This window comes from Aquarana catesbeiana, linkage group LG04 (genome assembly GCF_042186555.1).
Source record: "Aquarana catesbeiana isolate 2022-GZ linkage group LG04, ASM4218655v1, whole genome shotgun sequence".
Classification (NCBI taxonomy): domain Eukaryota; kingdom Metazoa; phylum Chordata; class Amphibia; order Anura; family Ranidae; genus Aquarana; species Aquarana catesbeiana.
The window spans coordinates 589,065,417-589,089,858 of record NC_133327.1 but is presented as its reverse complement, the minus strand read 5'-3'; the positions used below and the strand labels follow the sequence as shown (position 1 = coordinate 589,089,858).

The 24,442-nt window shown below is 41.0% G+C and overlaps 1 protein-coding gene across 1 annotated transcript in view; it reads left to right on the top strand.

The window, feature by feature from the left end:
* Positions 1-24,442, top strand: part of LOC141140706 (bifunctional protein GlmU-like) — a 138,584-nt gene that overhangs the window by 1,385 nt on the left and 112,757 nt on the right. Inside the window, exon 2 of the mRNA XM_073628144.1 lies at positions 6,720-6,779. Within this exon, the coding sequence (XP_073484245.1) occupies positions 6,720-6,779 (60 nt within the window). The remainder of the gene's footprint in view (positions 1-6,719; positions 6,780-24,442) is intronic.

The following is a 24,442-nucleotide window of genomic DNA, read 5'->3' as shown; positions in this document are numbered from 1 at the left end:
TTGATGGGGACAAGGGCCTCATCCCCACAACCCTTGCCCGGTGGTTGTGGGGGTATGCGGGAGGGTGGCTTATCGGAATCTGGAAGTCCCCTTTAACAAGGGGACCCCAGATCCCGACCCCCCCATGTGAATTGGTAACGGGTACATCGTACCCCTACCATTTCACAAAAAAAGTGTCAAAAATAGTAAAAAAGACAGGAGACACTTTGGGACAAGTCTTTTATCAAAAAATGTAAAAATAAAAATGTCCCGCAAAGTAAATAATCCATCTCAAGCCGCTGACGAGCCAAAAAAAAGTATTTGATTCCCTACCAACTAACAATAGTTCTGGCTCCCACAGACTGGCTACAGCATGTGCTCATGTGGTACACAGATTAGTCCTGTCAATTTATAAAGGTGCTCCTAACGACGACTCATTATGTGTATAAAAGACACCTGTCCACAGAATCTCTTTCTTTCATTCAACCCTCACTATCATGGGAAAGACCAAAGAGCTGTCAAAGGATGTCAGGGACAAGATTGAGTACCTGCACAAGGCTGGAATGGGCTACAAGACCATCAGCAAGAAGCTTGGTGAAAAGGAGACAACTGTTGGAGTGATTATTCGCAAAATGAAAGAAATACAAAATAACCATAAATCGCCTTCAGTCTGGAGCTCCATGAAAGATTTTGCCTCATGGGGTAAGAATGATCATGAGAAAAGTGAGGGATCAGCCCAGAACTACACAGGAGGAGATTGCGAATGATCACAAGGCATTTGGGACCACAGTCACCAAACAAACCAATGGTAACCCAATAAGCCGCCATGAAGTGAAATCCTGCAGCATCCACAAGGTCCCCCTTCTCAAGAAGGCGCATGTACAGGCCCATGTGAAGTTTGCCAATGAACATCTAAATGATTTAGAGAAGGATTGAGAGAAAGTGCTGTGGTCAGATGAGACCAAAATTTAGCTCTTTGGCATTAACTCGACTCACTGTGTTTGGAGGAAGAAAAATGCAGACTATGACCCTACGAACACCATCCCACCACCAGTCAAGAGCAGAGGTGGAAACATTATGTTTTGGGGCTGTTTCTCTACTAAAGGTACAGGCAGACTTTGCCGCATTGAGAGGCCAATGGACGGGGCCATATATTGTAAAATCTTGGATGAGAACCTTCTTCCCTCAGCCAGAACACTAAAGATGGGTCGTGGCTGGGTCCTCCAGCATGACAATGACCCAAAACATACCGCAAAGGCAACAAAGGAGTGGCTAAAGAAGAAGCACACTAAGGGCATGGAGTGGCCTAGACAGTCTCTAGACCTTAAAGTGGATGTAAACCCGAAAATTCTTTTTTTTTTTTTATATCATACTGTAGAGTATAAGATTTCCTATCATTTGAGCCCAGTCTTGCCACACAGAGTTAATCCATCTCTGAGCAATCCCCTTTTATTGTTCAGTGAGAGGCAGTATTTTTTAATTCCCTCCCCCACTCCTTTCTTCAGCAGCTCTGCAAGGATTGGCTGTTCCACACCTCAGCATGATTTGGCATGCTGAAGTCATGTGGTTACTTTCCTGTCTTTTCACTGGATGTTAGAGATCATAGCAGAAGTTCAGCAGAAGTTCAGTGTTAGAAATGCATATTGACAAGGGGAGTGTAGAGGTGGGCGGGGAGTCTACTGACATCATGACTCCACCCACCGAGCTCCAGGCAACAGACCCGCCCACAGAATCTGCAGTTTTTCAGCTCTCATAACAGACAGAGGGGAGACATTTGACAGGTAAAGATACATGCAGGAGGCATGTATATCCTTATAGATAACCCCTATGGCAGTAGTTTAGAAAGGATGACATTGGGTTTACATCCACTTTAATCCTATAGAAAATGTATGGAGGCAGCTGAAACTTCGAGTTGCCAAGCGAGAGCCAAGAAACCTTAAGGATTTAGAGAAGATCTGTACAGAAGTGTGGACCAAAACCCCCCCTAAAATGTGTGCAAACCTGGTTACCAACTAGAAGAAACGTCTCACCTCTGTGCTTGCCAACAAGGTTTCTCTACCAAGTACTAAGTTATGTTTTGTTTGGGGATCAAATAATTATTTTACTCACTGAACTGCAACTCAATTTATAAGATATGTATCATGTGTTTTTCTACTGGATTTTGGGTTAATATTCTGTCTCCATCATTTAAAATACACTTATGATAACAATTATCGACCCTTCATTTCTTTGTAAGTGGGCAAACTTACAAAATCTGCAGGGGATCAAATAATTATTTTGCCACTGTACTTGTGACTATCCTTATAGACAATGTCCCTCGCAGTGAAGTCCTGAGTAGCTCTGGTAACACAGGCAAATGACTGGAGGGATCCAAACCCCATGGACAAAGAGTCACCCCAGTGGAAATAGAGTACTCTGGTAGCAGTTTAAAGGGGTTCTGGAAAAGCTGCATATTATTAGGCTCTGGTCTGACTGCCTACACACCAGTTAAGACAGTAGAAGGTCACTCACCTGGCTGCAGATTACTTGTACATCTACCTTTGTTTCATCAGAGATGCTGAGGGAGGGAAGCAGAAAAACATCTTCACAGGGAGTGCTGACACTGATAAACAGGCTGCATGTAGAGGGACATTAAGTATTGCAATGTTTTGTGAACTGCAGGGCTGTCTAAACAGGCACTGGATTTAGAAGGGCATCCAATAACATGATGAGTTATCTGATTTGTGAACTCTTGGGCTTGTACACAGAGGCGCTAGATGCAGAAGCACATCCACTCTTGTTATATTTAATTACCATTTTAAACTGCAGGTTTCCTGTTCAGGAGAAGCAGTTTTAAAGGAACCATCACTTTCACTATGTAAATTATATACATACAATATGTAATTGCTTCTCAGTTTGAAATTTGTATTCCAATCTCCAAAAAGCTTTGGTTCTCTAAACCTGCCAAATAATTCAAAGGTCTCTTCTGTACATTCATGGCAACAGTACTTGTTTTATTAAGGAGCTTCCCAGAATCACTATCCACCTGTTTATGTGATGGGTTTACCACTTGTCACTGAAGTCTGTATGGAGGTTTGAGGCTTATCAGGTGATTGTAGTGAAAGCAGACCCTCTCACAAAGTAAAATAGTTTTTAAAATTTAAAGCATGCACAGTAGTTGACCTGGAGAAAATTGTGTTTATTTAAAAAAAACTGGCATTTCACATACTATATTGTCAAAAGTTTTGGGACGCCTGCCTTTACATGAACTGTAATGGCATCCCAGTCTTCGTCCATAGGGTTCAATATTGAGTTAGCCCACCCTTTTCCGCTATAACATCTTCAACTCTTCTGGGAAGGCTGTCCACAAGGTTTAGGAGTGTGTCTATGGGAATGTTTGACCATTCTTCCAGAAGCACATTTGTGAGGTCAGGTACTGATGTTGGACGAAAAGGCCTGGCTCGCAGTCTCTGCTCTAATTCATTCCAAAGGAGTTCTATCAGGTTGAGGTCAGGACTCTGTGCAGGCCAGTCAAGTTCCTCCACCCCAAACTCACTCATCCATGTCTTTATGGACCTTACTTTGTGCACTAGTGTGCAGTCATGTTGGAACAGGAAGGGGCTATCCCAGAACTCTTCCCACAAAGTTGGGAGCATGAAATTATCCTAAATGTCTTGGTATGCTGATGCCTTAAGAGTTCCCTTCACTGGAACTAAGGGGCCAAGCCCAACCCCTGAAAAACAACCCCATACCATAATCCCCCCTCCACCAAATGATTTGGCACAGAGTCCTGACCTCAATTCGATAAACCACCTTTGGGATGAATTAGAGTGGAGACTGTGAGCCAGGCCTTCTCCTCCAACATCAGTGCCTGACCTCACAAATGTGCTTCCGGAAGAATGATCAAACATTCCCATAGACACACTCCTAAACCTTGTGAACAGCCTTCCCAGATAAGTTGATGCTCTTATAACTGCAAAGGGTGGGCCAACTGAATGTTGAACCCTATGAACTAAGACTGGGATGCCATTAAAGTTCATGTGCGTGTAAAGGCAGGCGGTCCAATACTTTTGACAATATAGTATATACAGTATATTGACAATATAGTTTATACAATATGTATATGCAGACACTTGTAGGCAATCTTCTTGAATTATAGAGTTAAGGCTTAATAGTCTGACACCTGATGGTACTGGCAGCACATTGGTGCAACCATTTGTTTAACACCACATTGAGTTTTTCTGGGGGGACTCGGTGGCATATTAGCTTTAATTAACAATCTGTCCCTGGTTTTATCTAGCTCAGATTTATTTTTGCTATTACCTGCCCCATCCCCCCCCCCCCCAGTGCAATGAAGATTTTGATCTTTTCCTACAAAATTTAAGAAGTCTTTGCAAGACACATGATGAAAATATTTTGTAAAACAGTATTCCAGTGCATTTTTAAATAGAGTATCTACACAGTGAAACAATCCCTCTGTTTGCATAGCTGATTATCACCCTTCCAAAAGATTTTACTCATGAAGCACATAGTTGTTAATTGTTTTTCAACACAGGCTTTACCACAATTACCATAAGCAACAGCAAATCAAAAAAAATGACATAACATACTGTATTTGACATTAGGATACCCTTGTAATCACACTGATAGTGTCCATGTTTCTACTTAGATGGAAATGTTTAGTCATTCATTCATTGTAAAATATAAGACTATAATTATCAGGTTATCATTATCTATATTTTGGATGTATCCAGTTACCAGTTTATAAATGCTGCACTGCAGGAATAGATCACATATAAACAGTGGTGGCCCGTGCACAGTGCATGGGCGCCGCCCCCCCCATCCATGCGCCCGGGGCCCCTTTCAGGACGCCGGATGCATGGATTCCTATGGCGGGGCGGGAAGGAGTGGTACTGAAGGCTCTAATAGGCTTCAAAATAGGGTAGGCTCGGGGCACAGAGAGTGTGCCCTGTTCCCGCCCAATTGTGTGACGATAGCAAATTCATTTTTGCTATTTTCACACTAACCTTCCTCCCCGCCAATCAGGAGGCAGGGTGTTAGACCTGGTTCCTGATTGGCCAAAGCACCAGGCCAACCTTTTGGATGCTTGACTCTTAGGAAGGGGAGCGGACTCAGTGGAGGAGACACATGCTGGAGAGGAGGTGGCTGCATATTAAGGGCACAAGTGGCTGCATTTAACGGGCACAAGTGGCTGCATTTGATGGGCACAAGTGGCTGCATTTGATGGGCACAAGTGGCTGCATTTGATGGGCATGAGTGGCTGCATATGATGGGCACAAGTGGCTGCATATGATGAGCACAAGTGGCTGCATATACTGGGCACAAGTGACTGCATTTGACGGTCACAAGTGGCTGCATATGAGGGGCACAAGTGGCTGCATTTGATGGGCACAGTGGCTGCGTTTGATGGGCACAATGGCTGCATATGATGGGCACAGTGGCTGTTTTTGATGGGCACAGTGGCTGCATATTATGGGCACAATGGCTGCATATGACGGGCACAAGTGGCTGCATATGATGGGCACAAGTGGCTGCATTTTAAGGGCACAAGTGGCTGCATTTGATGGGCACAAGTTGTTGCATATGATGGCACAAGTGGCTGCATATGATGGGCACAAGTGGCTGCATATGATGGGCACAGTGGCTGTGTTTGATGGGCACAATGGCTGCAATTGATGGGCACAGTGGCTGTTGATGGGGGGGGTCAGTAATAAGTAATTTGATATAAAAAAGTATGTAAAAAAATATATAAATCATAAAAAAAAGGGTAGCGCTCCTAGGAGCGCTACGCTGTTTTTATTACAAAAGTTTATTTTTGTTTTTGTTTTGAATTTATCATAAAAAAGTATTTTTTAATATAAAAATGTTTTGGTGAATCATTTTGAACGTAGGTCTCAACACCTCTGAAAGTTCCATTTCTCTTTCAAAAAGTTTTTTCTACGCTATTTTTAATATTACTGAATTGCAGCTGTTTAGTCTTTGTTTTTAGATTTCTTTAAGTTAAATTGTTGTTCTTTAAGTTCTGAACAAGAGCTGTTTATTAAAGAATGCTGATGTGTATATCATACAATCAAGCTATCAGATTGAGGGGAATTATTTTCTACTGCACCTTATGCCGCATACACACGAGCGGACTCGACTCGACTGGACTGGTCCGACGGACTATTCGACGGACCTTCGACGGACTTCCGATGGACTTTCCCAACGAACGGACTTGGCTACACATGATCACACCAAAGTCCGACGGATTCGTACGTGATGACGTACCAAGACGTACGCCCGGACTAAAATAAGGAAGTCCATAGCCAGTAGCCAATAGTTGCCCTAGCGTCAGTTTTCGTCTGTCGGACTACCATACAGACGAGCGGATTTTTCTATAGGAACTGGGGCTGGCAGAGTTCCGACGCAAAGATTTGAAACATGTTCCAAAACTAAAGTCCGTCAGATTTTCGACAGAAAAAGTCCGCTGCAGGTCCGATGAAGCCCACACATGGTTGAATTGTCCGACTGACTCGGCCTGTCGGACCAGTCTGGTCGAAAAGTCCACTCGTATGTATGCGGCATAACTGTATGTTACATGAACAGGTCCTTTTGCCCTATGTATTAACTCACCATATAAATGTGCAGCAAAGATAGTAAAGTTAGTAAAGCGTTTACATGTACAATATTTGAGTTAGAAGTATACATTCAGTATGAGAACTTTTTACATTTAAAGGTGGTAAACCTTTCTTTTTTTGCAGTCTCCTGTTCAGTGCTTCGGGTTGTTACTGATGACAACATGTGCATTTGCCTATATTCAGGTACATTTTCCAAATAAATGTTTTCAGCCTATTTAATTGTTAGATGGTTCCCTATTGGGTGTTCCTTGGGGATGGATGAAATTAGAGGTCTTCATATCCCTGAAATTTCAGTAAAAAACCTGAGATTTTAGCAAATTGTTGTAATTTTGGTGAACTGTTGGGGGCTCAATAGAGAGGGCAAAAGACGGTTGTTTTTGAGGGTGAAACAGGCTTTAAATGGCTCCTTTAAAAGCTCATTTCAACTATCCTTAATCTGTTCTTGAGCCAAAAACTCATGGAGAGGTGAGAACTCCTCCAAACACTGTCCTGCCTGTGCATGCACCACAAGTGACACAGACATGGCCACGGAGGAAATTCCATTGTCATGGCTGTACTTCTGGGTTTCATACGCCCAATCAAGGTATCCTCAGCACTGCAGGTGTCTGCATCTCATCCATCTCCCTATGCATGTGGTCTGCATCCATCCACCCCCCTTTCATTAAGCCACTTTTGTCAGTGCATTTTAATTAGTTTAATATATTTTTTACTTCTTCGTTTAAACTAACATACATCCCAGCATTACCTCATCATTTTACCTTAAAAAATAAATGTAACAAAAAAGAGGTTTTTGGCTATTGTAAAGGTACCTCATCCATCTTAACCATTATCTACAAAAAAAACTATAGTAATCAGACTTTACTGGTACCAGAGAGGAACAAACACACAAAATTATATAAAAATATAAATTTTATTCCAAAACATTAAAAATATTGTCGGTAAAACCATCAAATACAATTTCCTGTGAAATGCTGACCATACTAAGAAACCATCATTAATAAGCTTTGCAAAGATGATCCAAGAGGTTGACGCTTAAAAAAATAAAGGCAATGAAAAAGAAGTACATTGTAAAATAAAAAAAATAAAGCAATAGTACACAACTAACAATCAAATACACCCAAAAATACACAAAAACATGAAGACAAAGAACATTACATGAAATAAACTACCTTAAGGCTGGGTTCGCACCTATATGAATTTAAGGCGGGTTTCCCCACATCCAATTTGCATAGCAGGAGATTGTGACCGGCTCTCTATGGAGCCGCCTCACACATCTCTGCAGTGGCTCTGGTGTGAATTGCACAGGAGCCCTGTGCGTCTTTTGGTCCGTTTCAGGTCCGAATTCAGCCCAAAATTTGGGCTGAAATTGAACTTGAACCGGTGAATGGAGACGCATCAGACTCCTGCTGTGAGCTGCTGTGTGTTCTAGTGTGAACCCAGGCTAAATATTTCCCTCACAAGAAACTCACCCTTTAAATAAAGAAAAAAAATTGAGAGTTTCCACTTTGGCAAAATTTCACTAAAATCACTACGCTCATTCCTAGTGCCCCTACTAAGATATGTGAACTTTCATGATAACATATTGGCAACAGAAATATCATAGACAGACCAATTAGATAACAACTTTTATTTCTTTTTATTTTATTTAAGCACTGGTCGTGATGTATAACTGCAGAGATTTGCTTTAGTAAATTATTTTCATAAATAATCTTTGTACAATCCAATATTTAATGTTTTAAAATATAGGTTTTGGTCAATTCTCTATAGAGAGTGTTTTATGATGCTTTTTAATTTTGCTCTTGCCTAAACTTAAAGATCAGCAGTTTCTTAGAACAAACACATTTCCTTAATAGGATTTTTTTTCATATATGTTGTACTATGTATAAGGAACATGAGAGTATTAGGAGGAGTTGCTTTATACACATGGCTGTGTTTTTCCAGCTTTAGTTCTTGTAACCTGGATTTTTACAAAATACATTACTTTCGTGGATTACTTTTATTTTTATTTGCCTTTTTACTTTTTTTTCAGTCTGTTGGAATTTAGATTGGAATTGTACATCTCTGTTTTCATCCACATTGTTTTTATTCTTCTTCTTCAGGTTACTATTATTATTATTAAAAATAAAAATAATAATGATATTAAAAATCATTTTTATATTACTGGCATCTTCTAGAGGTCTGTGCAAGGCATATACAAACAACAATGAAACCTAACCCTTAAAAAAAAATGTTGCTCCATTTAAATACTGTATTGTGTTTTGTTCTCCTAAACTCATTATTTAAAATGAACCCAAAAGACTTAGGTTCATATTCCCATACTGAGTATCATATTCCCATTAGGTATTTTACAGTGTGATTTTAAAGTTCACTCTAGGAGCTGCCATGTTGAAGTGTGCAGATGCAGAGTAGTGCTACAAGGTCTATCTTCAAGCAGCTTTTCTGCAAAGGTGGTAAAGATTTCAAAATAGGCACCAAAATCAAACATCAAACCCCTGTTTGTACATGCAAATTCTAGACTTTCTTAGTATGCATTATAGCTCTGTATTTTTACACATAGGATAGCTGTTCAGTGCTAAAATGTTTTAAATAGATTGTTATAGGTAGAACAGGACTGTATTCAAGGGTATGAGATTTCATATTGACATGCTCATGCTTTTATTTATCCTCCACTATTTAGTTAATATAATGTTGCTATTATTTTTTTTATTAAACTGGAAAAAATATACATTTAAAATGTTTATATTCATAATTTCATATATATTTGGGGGCAGACATCTAAGTCTAATTTAAAAGATATAAGCAATGTTCTGTCACTTTTTTTGTGAATTTTAGATTTCTGCATAATAATTGCTTTCAGTATACAGGTACTCCTCACTTATCGACCAAGTTCCATTCCAACGACCAGGTCATTAAACAAATTGGTTGTTAAATGAGGAGTCACAAGAAATCAATATTTTAAGCATTCTTAACGACTGTACTGTACTATAGTATGAAAAAAAGGTCTAAACACAAAACTCCAGCTCAATAACCTTGTTTTAATTTGCATAAGTACAGAATACAAATGAAAATTTTGTACTGTACTGTACAATACAATGATGTATAGCATGTCGTTCAGGTTGGGAGAGCTGGTCGTAAGTCCGAGCAGTCGTTAAACAGGTAAGTCATTAAACGAGGAGTATCTGTATTTCTGAAAGAGAATAGCCACTTATTTTCTCTGTTAACTACTCAGCCTTGCCAAAAAAAAATAAAACATTTTCTTTATGCTGAGCAATTCTGTAATTTTGCCTTATATGCCAGATTTCCTTTAAAAAGAGAGAGTGTGTACTACCTGCAACTACAGATTGGGCATATAGCAATTGGCTATATTACCAAAGTAAAATATTTTTATGGATTAAAGTTTCAGAATGATACATTTACTCTAAGATCCAGTATATGGAATATACTGTATCTCTGCTGGGACCATCCCCAAATGTCGAGCCACTAATACAGGCGAAATACATACATATATTTTTCATTCTAATCCTGTAACTTCAAATACTGTTAAACAAATGTTCCAGGTAAAATTTTATCATTCGAGAAACAAATCTTATTGATAATAAAAATTAATCCGCTGTCTGGAATGTATGTCCTCAATAGAAATTATGTTTTCCCAGAGGTCTCTTTTTTTCCTCCCAACCATATCAGTGTATTTCATATGAAGAAATGTGATCTGTATCCTTTCATATTCTGTATTTTAAAAAATCTTCTCACATATTAAAACTCCAGACAATGCTACATGGGGTTCAGTTATCAACGTTGATTTATTTTTTTTTCTTTGCTATGAAAGCAAGATTTCTTTTCAATATGTATGTTTTGTTATGAACTTTTAATTATTTGTGCATTTGCCAGAAGAATTGGAAAGTTGCACCGATGAAAGATTAAAAGCCTAGAGTAACTTCAAGGCAAGAAATGGAAGAAGGAAAATCAATTTTCCCAGCCACTGAGATTTATATAGCGCTCTTTGTTATTTAGAATCAATAGTGCAGTCTCTGTGAATAGCTGAATAATCACTTTTTGTATAGTGTTGGTATACATGTAGACTGAGTCACTGAACCTTCAGTTGCAACACTTTTTGATCATTAACAGATTTTTACTCTTATCCTGATTTCTCTACATCTGTGAATTTCACTTACTGCCTAGAGCAGAGCAATTATTCCACGCTGTGTGTCCATCGTGCCTTGCTAAAATAAATTGATTCTTCAAATACACATTTCCAGTAAATAGAACATGAAATGTAAAGCACAATAGATCTCGTAAAATGAGTGTGAACCCCCCGGTAAGATGTCCTGGAGAAAAAGGCGTTTTGTGACGTGATTATATTCACAGGGGATCCCACTGATCTTTGCTTTTATGGATGCCGCTATCACCACAATTTAACTTTGAACTGACATTTTCAACTTTAATCAGGCAGTGTTGGGAATTTTTTTTTCCATGCTTAGAATGCACTGTATTGCAGGATTTTTTTAAATCAATTGCCTTTTTGCTGCTACTGAACAAGTTTGTGGTCTGCTAGGTGGTGGCGGTTTTTGGAGTTCTGCAAGAGAGAAGAGAAGGTCGGGCTGTACAAGGCAGCACACATGTGATGGAATTTTTGGCAAAGCTGTATTTATTGATTTTGTGCCAGGAACATCGAAATGATGATGCCTCCTTGTATAGGCTCCACCCTTTGTGTCATGTGATTATTGGAGTGAAAAATGTTGCTTAAATGTACTATTGGAGGCAACTGGCCGTCTGCTTCAAATGTAGAGATCCTTTTCGATCGTATAACCACCAATCAAGAGATAGGAGAAATGGTTTTATGTTTCCTGAAATATAAGGAGTGCATTGTTTTAATGCATTATAAAAAAAAGGAATGGACAGTACTCAAGTGCACCATACGGCTACAATCACCTCAAGCAAAAAAAAGAACACAAACTATTTTTCCAAAACAAGGCACCACAGTAAGAGTAGTGCTATTTCACGTGTTGTGGTGCACTAAAATAAATGTTTGTCGGAGATACATGGCCCTAGCGTGCTAGGGTACCATCAAAATTGAATTGCACCAAAAAAAGGTAATGATTATAACGTGTCTGTTAGCTTGTGTGTTATGGCAGTGCATCACAACTGAGAGGTGTAAATGTACCCTAAAGTATATAGATCACCAGAGTATTTTTAAAGAAATGGATTTTTACCACAAAAGGTCCTGACTATACTTATTGCTCAATGAGTAAAAAAAATCTACTTTTTTCTTTATTTAGAGCCCTTTCACACTGGGGCGGGGGCGTTGTAGACGGTAAAGCGCCGCTATTGTAAGCGACGCTTTACCGTCGGTATGCGGCCGCTAGCGGGGCGGTTTTACCCCCCTGCTAGCGGCCGAGAAAGGGTTAAAGCCACCGCAAAGCGCCTCAGCAGAGGCGCTTTGCCGGCGGTATAACCGCGCCGTCCCATTGATTTCAATGGGCAGGAGCGGTATACACTCCGCTCCTTCACGACTCCGAAGATGCTGCTGGCAGGACTTTTTTTACCGTTCTGCCAGCGCATCGCTCGGCTTTCACACTGGAATTAAAGCAGCGGCTGTTTCGGGTCGGTTTGCAGGCGCTATTATTAGCACAATAGCGCCTGCAAACCCCCCCAGTGTGAAAGGACCCTTAGAGAGTGTTTTGCCGCGTACACACAATCGGACATTCCGACAACAAATGTTCGATGGGAGCTTGTTATCGGAAATTCCGACCATGTGGAGGCTCCATCGGACATTTTTTGTCGGAATTTCCGACAACAAAAATTTGAGAGCTGGTTCTCATATTTTCCGACAAAAAAAATCCATTGTCGGAAATTCCGATCGTGTGTACACAATTCTGACGCACAAAATTCCACGCATGCTCGGAATCAAGCAGAAGAGCCGCACTGGCTATTGAACTTCATTTTTCTCGGCTCATCGTACGTGTTGTACATCACCGCGTTCTTGACGTTCGGAATTTCTAACAACATTTGTGTGACCGTGTGTATGCAAGACAAGTTTGAGCCAACATCTGCTGGAAATAAATCAAGGATTTTGTTGTCGGAATGTCCGATCGTGTGTACGCGGCATTAGTGTGTTTTGCAGGGTGTATTTATTGTCATTTATTTTATTTCATTTAGTATTGTTTGTATTTGTGTTAAAATTAATATTTAATTATTATTTGTATAAAACTACATAAACTTTTTTTCCACTTGTGTTTTATTTATTTCTTTAAAGAAAAAAAAGTAAAAAAATTGTAAGGTAACGAGGGGCCATTGTTTTAGCATAGGAACAGGTCTAGAATAGTTAAAAGGAACTTCATTAACCATCAGAAATGTTAATACACTATATTGGGACGCCTGCCTTTACACGCACATGAACTTTAATGGCATCCCAGCCTTAGTCCATAGGGTTCAATATTGAGTTGGCCCACCCTTTGCAGCTATAACAGCTTCAGCTCTTCCGGGAAGGCTGTCCACAAGGTTTAGGAGTGTGTCTATGGGAATGTTTGACCATCCTCCTTCCAGAAGCACATTTGTGAGGTCAGGCACTAATGTGAACGGTAAGGCCTGGCTCGCAGTCTCCACTCTAATTCAATCCCCCCTCCACCAAATGATTCAGACCAGTGCACAAAGCAAGGTCCATAAAGACATAGATGAGCGAGTTTGGGGAGAAGGAACTTGACTGGTCCTGGCCTCAACCCAGTAGAACACCTTTTGAGTGAATTAGAGCGGAGAATGCGAGCCAGGCCTTCTCGTCCACATCAGTGTTTGACCTCACAAATGCGCTTTTGGAAGAATAGTCAAACATTGCCATAGACACACTCCTAAAACTTGTGTACCGCCTTCCCAGAAGAGTTGAAGTTGTTATAGCTGCAAAGAGTGGGCCAACTCAATATTGACAACGAGAAGAAGAGAAAAAGTGTGGTTTGGGACTTTATATGAGGACATTTGATTGTACCTCCATCCCCAACATTTGAGGTATATAGGAGCAAGGTTTGAGACTTTGTGTGAAACATTCAACCAGGGAGGCAACACAACTTAATGATGTCTGGTGGGTAAACCATATTTGTGACCAATATCTTGCATATACATCCAATATAATAAAGTAAAACAAAGAACCTTTAATTCCATAACATAGTACATAATAATATAATAATATATTGGCATAGCAACATAGTATTATTACAATAGTAACATCATAGAAACGCCAGACTCATTAATGTGTGTCTTCATAGTAAAAAATGTAATTTAAATTAAGATTGGCAGAATCCAAAAGAGCATTTTGTAGATATTAGATAAGAGTAATATGTGGGGCGTCTAATAGCTTGACACGTTTCGTGACTAATTTGCCACTCTTCAGGAGAAGATACGGTGTAGATGTCTATAAGAGTATTAAAGGTAAATATTAGATAGGGTAATAAATAAATGAAGTAGTACAAGAGTAAGTCCCCCACTCACACTTACAGACCAGCCATGAGTCAGGAAATGTGCTGGGGAGGGCGGGGTCATCAGCCCCGGGAGCTGAGGTGGGGATCCCCATAACACGGATGGAATAATCAACAAGGGAGGCAGTCTCCATGGACAATGAAGGGTAGTGGGAGCCACATATAAAAAACCCATCTATAAAAAATATAATAGTATATAGTGTAAAAAAGTGTATATAAAATAATGACTAATGGTTTAGTAAAGGATATACTAATATGTGACCAAGTATTGATGGGTAAGTACAGTGACAAAACTTGGACAGGAAACAAGTTGACAGGTGGTGGAAAGGGACTAGTATAAACCAACCAGGGGACATAATTAGTGTGTGAAATAGAAAAAGATCATCAAGGCAAAAAGAAAACACAGAAGAAACTGTATATAATAAGAATGAACTACCAAAATAATACCTAAAGTCTCCTGTGTAGATATCTCAATTCAATGGTGTGTAGTGTCTACGGGAACTAACTTGAGCCCAGTGGGTGTCTCGTTGGATGTATGAAGTATGGATACTTCAATTTAACTAGGGATGACCACTATGATTTTACTATTGTGATAACACTATGTTGCTATGCCAATATATTATTATGTACTATATTATGGAATTAAAGGTTCTTTGTTTTACTTTTTTTATATTGGATGTATATCGTTATTATGCAAAATATTGGTCACAAATATGGTTTACCCACCAGACCTCATTATGTTGTGTTGCCTCCCTGGCTGCATGTTTTCACGCAAAGTCCCAAACCTTGCTCCTATATACAAACTCAATATTTAACCTTACGGACTAATGCCCCATACACACGGTAGGATTTTCCGATGGAAAATGTCTGATCGGAGCGTGTTGTCGGAAATTCTGACCGTGTGGGCTCCTTCGGACATTTTCCATCGCATTTTCCGACACACAAAGTTTGAGAGCAGGCTATAAAATTTTCCAACAACAAAATCTGATCGCGTCAATTCCGACCGTGTGTGGCCAGTTCGGACGCACAAAGTGCCACGCATGCTCAGAAGAAATTCCGAGATGGAACAGCTCGGTCGGGTAAAATTAGCGTTCGGAATGGATACAGCACTTTTGTCACGCTGCAATGTCAAAAATTGTTTAATACAGCGCACTCTCTTCTTCTTTATAATGTGAGAAGAATGAAATAGTTTTGCTGCTCATATTCACACAGACTTCTCACAAACTTATTTCTTTATTATTTATTGGGATTCCCTCAATATATTTAGACTTGTCACATCTGACCAAATTAGTTTTTGGTTGTTTGTAATTTTTTTTGGTTTTCTTCGTGGCTGCTTTTTGTATTTTTTGGGGGTTTTTTTTTTTTTTTCCAGGCTGTGTTGTTGTTTTTGTTGTGTTTTACTCTATAATATTTTTGTGTGTGTTTTGTGTGTCAAGTTACCACAACACCATTGATATCTTGTATTATTTATAATCTGTAGGAGATTGCTTGGTGTTGGTGTCTCTTGTTAATTTCACATTGTATTTTGAAATGTACCTGCCTCCTCACAAACAAACTGTCCTTTTTGAATGCAAACACACATAGGAGAGTATAATTGAACAAAAATTGCATTTATTAAGGGCTCACAACTAAACAAAGAGGGAGGCAACGCTGGAGAAATAGTAGAAATGGTTGAAGCCTTTGGCCCCCAGGGCACACATCCACTATTTTCAAGCAAAATTGGTGGCCTGAGGAGTCCATATATAAGGGAGTGCAGTCTGGTCCAGAAGTCACAGAGATCTGGAAAGCAGCAGATGACATCTGTGTCCCCAGGCTGTGGTCATACAAGAGCCTGCATCTTTTGTCAGACCAGACTGAACCCAGGCCAATCACTCTCTGGTCTTCCTTCCACGCTTCCTTCCACGCTGTGGCTCTGGTGGTGGAGTTGTGGCAGCAGCAGGAGGAGGAGGAGGGGCCAACTCACTCAGGTGGGTATTGGGTGTTAGTTCACCACTCACCCCCTTACTTAGGACTTTATAAAGAAGGTCCTCACATAGTTTGCGTTGACCCTCCTGCATGCCCTGCAGTTTTGTGGCAGCCATGCAGGCAAAGGCCTCTTCAGGAGTGGGTAAGGCTCTGAGGGACGCAGAAGCCTCCTGAATGAGCCTGAGCGCTGAATCCTGCATGTGAGTCGCCTTCCTCGCTCTTTTGTATGGAAGGCGGAGGGGAGGAACCTGTGATTCGTTCAGGCTTCGACTTGTCCCAGGCTTCTCCTGGCTGACACTTAGCCCCGCCTCCTCCTGGCTGCCACATTCCACAGCCTCCTCCTGGCTGAGGTCTTCCTGTGTATGAAAAAGGGACATAGTTTTAGTTTTTTATTCATCAATCACACACAATTTTCACCTCCTGACTGTTGCAAATTGAATGTTAACAAATATAACAGACTATCTTTCTGAGCCCAGCATTTTTCATTCTTGTCCCATTTTTTGGTGCCCACTACTGTCTATTGATATGTCAAACACTTTTTTCAATCAGCAATTAGTGATCAATAATGACATCTAGTAAAGATCATTTCTTTATTGAACAGAAATCTGTAGAAGAATGCTATACCTGGCTCAAGCTGGGCTCCTCCACTTCTCCCTGGCTGGAAGTCCCGGCTTGGACATCGGAAGCCTCAGCTGGGGTGGAAGGAAGAGTGGAAGGAAGAGTAGAGAGGGATTCCCTGACTTCAGTCTGGTCTGACAGAAATCGCAGTCTTTCATAGTACCACAGCCTGGGGACATAAATGTCATCTGCTTCTGCTCCGGACCTCTGGGAATCCGTGACCTTCTTGCGCTCCCTAAGATAAGTGCTCCTCAGGCCACCAATTTTGGTTTTTAAATAGGGGATGGTTGCCGTGGGGACCACCGGCTTCACCAACTCCAGCAGTCGTGGTCATTGAAGCCATCCATTTTCTCTACAAGAAACAACACAAGACAAACCCTAATGTCAGGCCAAACTCTCCTAATCTTGTTACAATATAGGCTACAATTTAGAAGCAGTATAGTCCCAAGTTTAGATCTTACCTTCGTTCTCATGATCGACGCCTCCGATGCTCCTTCCTCCGCTCACAGATCGTACGTACTACGCACGCGTGTTACGCTTTATACACACTGCGCATGCGTGTAACTCCACCCGCCCCTGACGTTCTTTCTAGTCTATTCCCTGCCCCTTTTCGTTCGGCGCAGTGGGGGGAAGAGCACATGGCGGAGACACAGCAGGTGCGTGCTAATTATAGCAATGAGGAAAAGGAAAGCCCGGATCCGGAAACGTCTGGATCCAGAAGGAGAAGATTTAAGGCCTCAAATATGTCCTTTGGGGAGATGTTGGAGATGGTCGACATCCTGAAGAAGGCCAACTATGATAGAAAGTATGGACCATATCCCAACCCCAATGTCCGAAAGGCCAAGATCATGGCGAAAGTGGTCAAAAGTCTGCACCGGAATTTCGGGGTACGTTGATCGAAAGATCAGCTCAGGAAGCAGTGGTCGGACCTGAAATTACGAGAATACGAGCAGTACAGGAAGATCCGGAGAGTGCTGCAAAAAAGTAAGTAGTTGTGCTGTGTTCCTATTCTTTTTGTCTTTATTACATTCGTGCTGCTCCATGTGCTTTTCTTAAGTGTTGTACAGTTTAAAATGGCAAATTTCATGTTCAAGGGTACATTATTCATTCGTATCAAACATTTTTCTTTCGGCCTATAAAACACCATTGTTTTGGCCATATGCTTTTGCCCACATTTTTTAGGGCCTACTTGTATGAAAATAATTTGGTTGTGTAGATGGGTTTGTTACTAGAATGAAATGCAAACTATATTCTGTGTAAGGAGAGGACACTCAGCAGCTGTTTACACATCTGGATACTGGAGCACTAGTGTGGGACACAAGAACACCCTTTTTATTAGGGGGCCCACACAGGTGCTCCAGTGTATACTATAGGGGTGTCTCCATCTGTGAAGCTTGTACCAAACAGGTAAAGTATTGAAGCTTGACAAAAGACACTCAAAATTCTACATCTTGGAACTCTTGCAAAACAGATAATTGTACCCCACTTCCAAGCAATGTTTCATATTTATAGTTCTGCCATCAAATATCTGTGTGCTAAGTATACCTTTTTTTTTTCACATAGGGGAGAAAAGACTCGGAGGACACCCCTCATCCGAGGAGACCAGAGACCCCCCTCCCCGGGAAGAAGGGGAAATACCCCCAACACAAGAAGAGCAGGAGGAAGAAGACGTGGTGGAACTAGTCACCACAACAGGGGAGTGTCTGCGACCACAGACTCAGGTAAGAGATGGATGCCGGCATATTTATAATACATGGTTTTTTCTTTGGTTTCTATCTTTTTAGGTGATCGTGATGTTGTGGATCCAGGGCATTTCACCTCGGAAAGTGCACAGATCCTTATCGAGGAGATCATGGGGTGTAATTTAGCATTGGAAAACCTCAAGAAAAACATCAATGATGTTATTCAAAAAAATAATAACATCATTGATGTTTTGGGGAGAGTTTAAAACCCCTCCAAATCCCTTTGTTTTTTGTGTGCTACAATGTTAAAAATGTTTTAGCGATTTTGAGAAAAGCCAAATTTTGAGGATGCACACAGTGTGTCAATATGTGCTATCTGCCATCACGGGAGATCAATGGATGCGTTTTGGGGGTGCAACCCCTTCCTCAATATTAAAGTAGCTGAGAGGAAGGGGTTGCTCCCCCAAAACACGTCCCTTGATCCCCCGTGATGGCAGCTAGCACATGTTGACATTCGTAAATTGGTGTGCATCTTCAAAATTTGGCTTTTCCTGGGTTGACTTCACCCCATCTGAACGCAATATCAAACACAGTTCCTAAATACTCATGTCTGATATTGCCTTCAAGTTCTACCTAATGTGAACTTTGTAAGTTCAAGATTTGTGTCTTTCTTGTTGTTTTGAAACATGCCTGTTTTATCTTAAATGGACATTTCTATTTTTGATAATGCCACCACAAAAATTGTTATACAACAAACATGTTGGTTTGTTTTAAAAACCTTTTCTAAATGCACATGTGATTGTGCAGGTATTAAAAAGCTTGTTAATCAAGAATGTGTGGATTATTGTCTCAACGCTACAACACTTTTGGGGTGCTCTAATTGGTGTTTTCTGTGACAATGGGTGTTATTTCCTAAGGGAAAATCCACTTTGCACTACAAGTGCAGTTTCAGTGCATTTTCAAGTGCACTTGTAGTGCAAAGTGTCTTTGCCTTTAGTAAATAACACCCAACAGTGCTTTGTAAGGTTACTTAATCACGCCATTTTCAGGACACATTTCGGTCAGGGTCAGCTAAAACAAACACAAGCAGTAAATGTCACCAAAGATTTGCTTAATTTTTTTTTATTTGATCAAGGTTTCACAAATTGTCTGGCATATTGATGGCCCCCCTACCCGCAAAGAACTCAAGGTATCTTAGCCGGACATCACGGGTACTCATTTTGAATTCCGGCCTCAGGCCCAACTGAGCCAGCATAGTTGGCAGAATGTTGCCGTAAAAAGTTATGTAGAACACAGCACGCCAGGATTATATGATTCAGTTTATACTCCACCATATGGATGGGTGTAAGAAATAGGCGGAACCGGCTGGCCATGATTCCAAATGTGTTCTCCACCACTCTTCTGGCTCTGGCCAGCCGGTAATTAAAAACCCTCTGGTCTGGGGTGAGGGTCCTCATCGGGAATGGCCGCATAAGGTGGTCCCCCAGCGCAAAGGCTTCATCCGCAACGAAGACGAATGGGAGTCCTTCCACATTGTCTTCTGAAGGTGGCAAGTCCAAGCTGCCATTCTGGAGATGCCTGTAAAACTCCGTCTGGGCGATGACTCCACCATCGGACATCTGTCCATTCTTCCCCACGTCCACATACAGGAACTCATAATTAGCCGACACCACCGCCAACATCACAACACTATTGAACCCTTTATAATTATAATAGTATGACCCCGAGTTGGGTGGTGGGACGATGTGGACGTGTTTCCCATCAATTGCCCCTCCGCAGTTAGGAAAGTCCCACCGCTGGGCAAAGTGGGAGGCCACAGTCTGCCATTCCTGTGGCGTGGAAGGAAACTGTGGAGGAAACAAAAAAAAATTAGTCTTTTTGCACATTAAAACATGGAAAGCAGATTAGACACAAACATTCTTGGCCAACATAAAGATAACATTTATTAATGGGAATTTTTCAACACCAAAGTATAAGGTACACCTATCAGATTCCCCCTCCCCCTCCCCCACCCCCACCCCCTCTCATGGGCCATTTCTAACATTATAGGGGGGGGAGCTCTTGGACAGGTAACACTCTCCACTTCATTGAGAGATGAATGCCTAAATAATGGGTATTACTTTGAACAGCCCCTCCTTAGTTACACTATTGGCAGCCCACTGGACAGGTAAGAAGTGTCATAATACAAAGATATAAATACACACTGTACACATTTCAGCACATTTGGAAATTCTGCTATTACCTATCAAGATAATAATAGGATACAAAAACTTTAAACAGTACCATTTGAAAGTATTCAGGCAGGCCCTTGTACTACATGCTTTGGGGAATTCATCCATACATCTGACCACAAAAGAGGTGGGTATAGTGTGTATGGGTTTGGCAAAGTCAGCAGATAGATGATTGAGGATAGATATAGAATTGTTATCAGCTGACTTAGCAGTTGGGGGGAGGGAGGGTTAAAAATGATTTGGGACCCCCCCCAAAAAAAGCCTCTGGCACTTTGCCTCAATTTAAAGCACCAATCACATTTTAAAACATTTTAGGGGGTGTTTGGGGTAAAGCACTAATATGGAGCTGATAAAATACATTGTTATGTGACTACATGAGGTAAATATAGGGCCAGGAGAGCATGCTGGGGAGGTAAGTGAAGGCAAATATGTATGAAGGAGCAAAATAATAATTACATAAAAATCCAGCATGCATGAGGACAAAAGACACAGCATATTCCAATCATGGTAATTCGGGAATGAGGAAAGAAATACAATATATTATCAAACAATAAATACAATAAAATGTGATATTAAAGGATAAACATCTTATCTTCATATACTCCTTCTGCAGGACCTGTATGATGGCAGAACAGGTCTCTGGGATAATGATTCCCAGAGCCTGGGGGGAGATGCCTGTCGAGAACTTCAAGTCCTGCAGGCTTCTCCCCGTCGCCAAGTACCGCAGGGTAGCGACGAGCCTCTGCTCCGGAGTGATGGCTTGCCTCATGCAGGTATCCTGCCTGCTAATATAGGGGGTCAGCAAAGCCAACAAACGGTGAAATACGGGGTCCGTCATCCGGAGAAAGTTCCTGAAATCATCAGGATTATTCTCGCGGATCTCACGGAGCAAAGGCATATGACAGAACTGGTCACGCTGGAGCAACCAATTCTTGGTCCATGAACTCCTCCCCACCCTGTTCATGGACTGGACTTGTGTCAAGGTCAGGACCCCAACACCAAGCCCCCACACAGCACGAACTCTACGAGGAGTACGTATACGCAACATGGCTAGAAAACGGTCGGCTGCTCAGAACGAAGTAACAGAACGCACTGAAGAACAGCAAGGCCTGTGAAGAGCGACCTGAAAAACAGTAACGAACGAACAAGAACACAATGACTCAAATAAGTCACGCATAGCTTACTTGCACGCACTGAAGAGCAGATACAAACCCACAAGCACAAACTGAACAGCAGAAAACGATCTGAAAGCCACAAGTCTGAAAAAGCGTGAATGGTCTCTCACCAAACTTTTACTAACACGAGATTAGCAAAAGGAGCCCAAAGGGTTGGTTGCCGCGCTTGGTTCTGAACTGGCCTTTTCTAGTCTCGTCGTACGTGGTTTAGGTCACCGCGTTCTTGGCGATCGGAAATTCCGACAACTTTGTGCGACCGTGTGTATGCAAAACAAGTTTGAGCCAACATCCGTTGGAAAGAATCCTAGGATTTTGTTGTCGGAATGTCCGATCAATGTCCAACCGTGTGTACGGGGCATAAGACTGTGTGTAAAGGCAGGCATCCCAAAACTTTTGGTAATATGGTGTTTATTAGTACTGTGTTATAATGAAAAGGGGATGGTGGCACTCCCTAGTTTGGGTAAGAGTACCAGTTAATGGTGTGTACTTAACTCAAATGTGATACACTACAAATTAATATAATTGATTATAAAATATAGTTAACAGTGAGCTTCAAATCTGTGAATAGTGTTTATAACTATTAGTCACTTGAGCAAGATGATCCGCCATATAATTAGCTTATCTTCACTCACTTGACGTTTTTCACTAGTGAATTTAACCCAGTATATATATCTCTAAGGTGAATATTGCAAAGCAAGGCCGGCATATCCTAACACTAGCCGCCCACTACAAATCACGGCCCCGTGCGCGGCTTGTGGGGTATAACAAGGCATTCCAGGAATAATTTTAATATATATTTTTATCAAGTTTGCTATTTTTGTACCGAGTTGCTGTATATTTTTAATAAACCCAGCATTTTTACTACACTATGGGAGCCTACATCTTTTTTCCTCTATGAGGAGTCTACCACAGAGTACATCAGAAAAAACATCTGAAAGAAGGTGGGACATCCCAGGTCCCTGGATGAGGATGGTGGAGCAACCGTAGTGGTCTCAAATATAAGCGCATTACCCCCGTGGGGGTGAGGGGATCTGGTGAGTGGGGACTCTGGAGGGGGAGCACAAAGTCACAAGTGGAATTTCTGAAAACACTCACAGTCACCATTTCTGTGTTAATCATTCTGAATGAAGACCCAATCTATCAGATGGACTATTAGTTACGCACAGGTGTACCAAGATTTCTTGAAAACACTTATACTCAGCAATTTTGTGTTGATAACCCTGAGTGGGGACCTAATACATCATATGGAATATTAGCATGCATATGTATACCAACACTATTTCTACTGTTCTTTTTTAAGGTTTTCTTTAATATGGTTTTTCTAATAAGTGCATATGTATAATTTTATTTTTTACATACCCACCTAAGTTGTTATAAACACATAACCACTTATGATTGTCAAGCACAGTATTTATACGGAGCTCTATTAACCCAATATTCACCTTAGAGATATATATACTGGGTTAAATTCACTAGTGGAAAAACGTCAAGTGAGTGAAGATAAGCTAATTATATGGCGGATCATCTTGCTCAAGTGACTAATAGTTATAAACACTATTCACGGATTTGAAGCTCACTGTTAACTATATTTTATAATCAATTATATTAATTTGTAGTGTATCACATTTGAGTTAAGTACACACCATTAACTGGTACTCTTACCCAAACTAGGGAGCGCCACCATCCAATTTTCATTATAACCTTGTATCAATAGACCCATCAGGGGAGCTATATTGGGGGAGGCAGCACACCTAGACAGGCTCCTAAGCGCAGTCATCTACCCTTTCATTTATTAGTACTGTAACTTTCTTAGACTGTATAATGTGTATATATATATATATATATATATATATATATATATATACACACACACACACACACACACACATGTCCAGTTAGGGTTTAGATAAACAGAAGGTTCCAATGGAGACAATTTAAATGCATGCACACCTTATTTGGTAGTTTTACTGCCGGGTAATGACCCCTTTTACCTACACAAGACTCAGAGCAGGTGCCAGTTGGAGTGCCCTGAGAAATATCAGGAATTTCTTTCTTCTTAGGCAAATACCACAGAAAAAAATGATTATTAATAGCAAGGGTAACAGCATGTGTTCCTTGTGTGAAAGTTCTTATACGTATGTCCTCTAATGGATGTGTTCATTGCATATGCTGGACCACCAGCCTTGTCATTCCCCTGGATGCTGCCTCTCTTGGCCATCCCTTGCCTTCCTCTGCAGTTCCTGATAATTGGGTAATCCCCTGTGATAACTATTTGGTGTGATTAGAAATGTCCATGTTCATCAACATTGAACTCATTGGTCACAGGCCACATCTTGGCTTTCAAGTGTTAATCACTTTTGTGTCATTGTGTCCCCTGACTCTGGGTAAAGCTCAGAGCCCCTGTCAGAGCTGTCAGTAATGTCCCCTACCTCGTAATTGAAGACAGAATCATGCAGAATATTGCTGTGTGTTGATGTTCATTGCATACATGTACAAGTTAGGTTCGAATATGGCAATTAGAGAGAGAAGAGAGCACCTGATTTCCACATTGGCTTGGATCGTATTCAGGGTGTTCAGGATGAGACTTGTCAGTAATGTCTTCCTGAGGGATATATTTGTTTTAGACTCTCCTCTGGGACAGCATGTATTGATGGAACGTCCAATTATTTTCACTGGAAAACTTCTGCTATGTATCTCTCAAGCTCAGTCTGC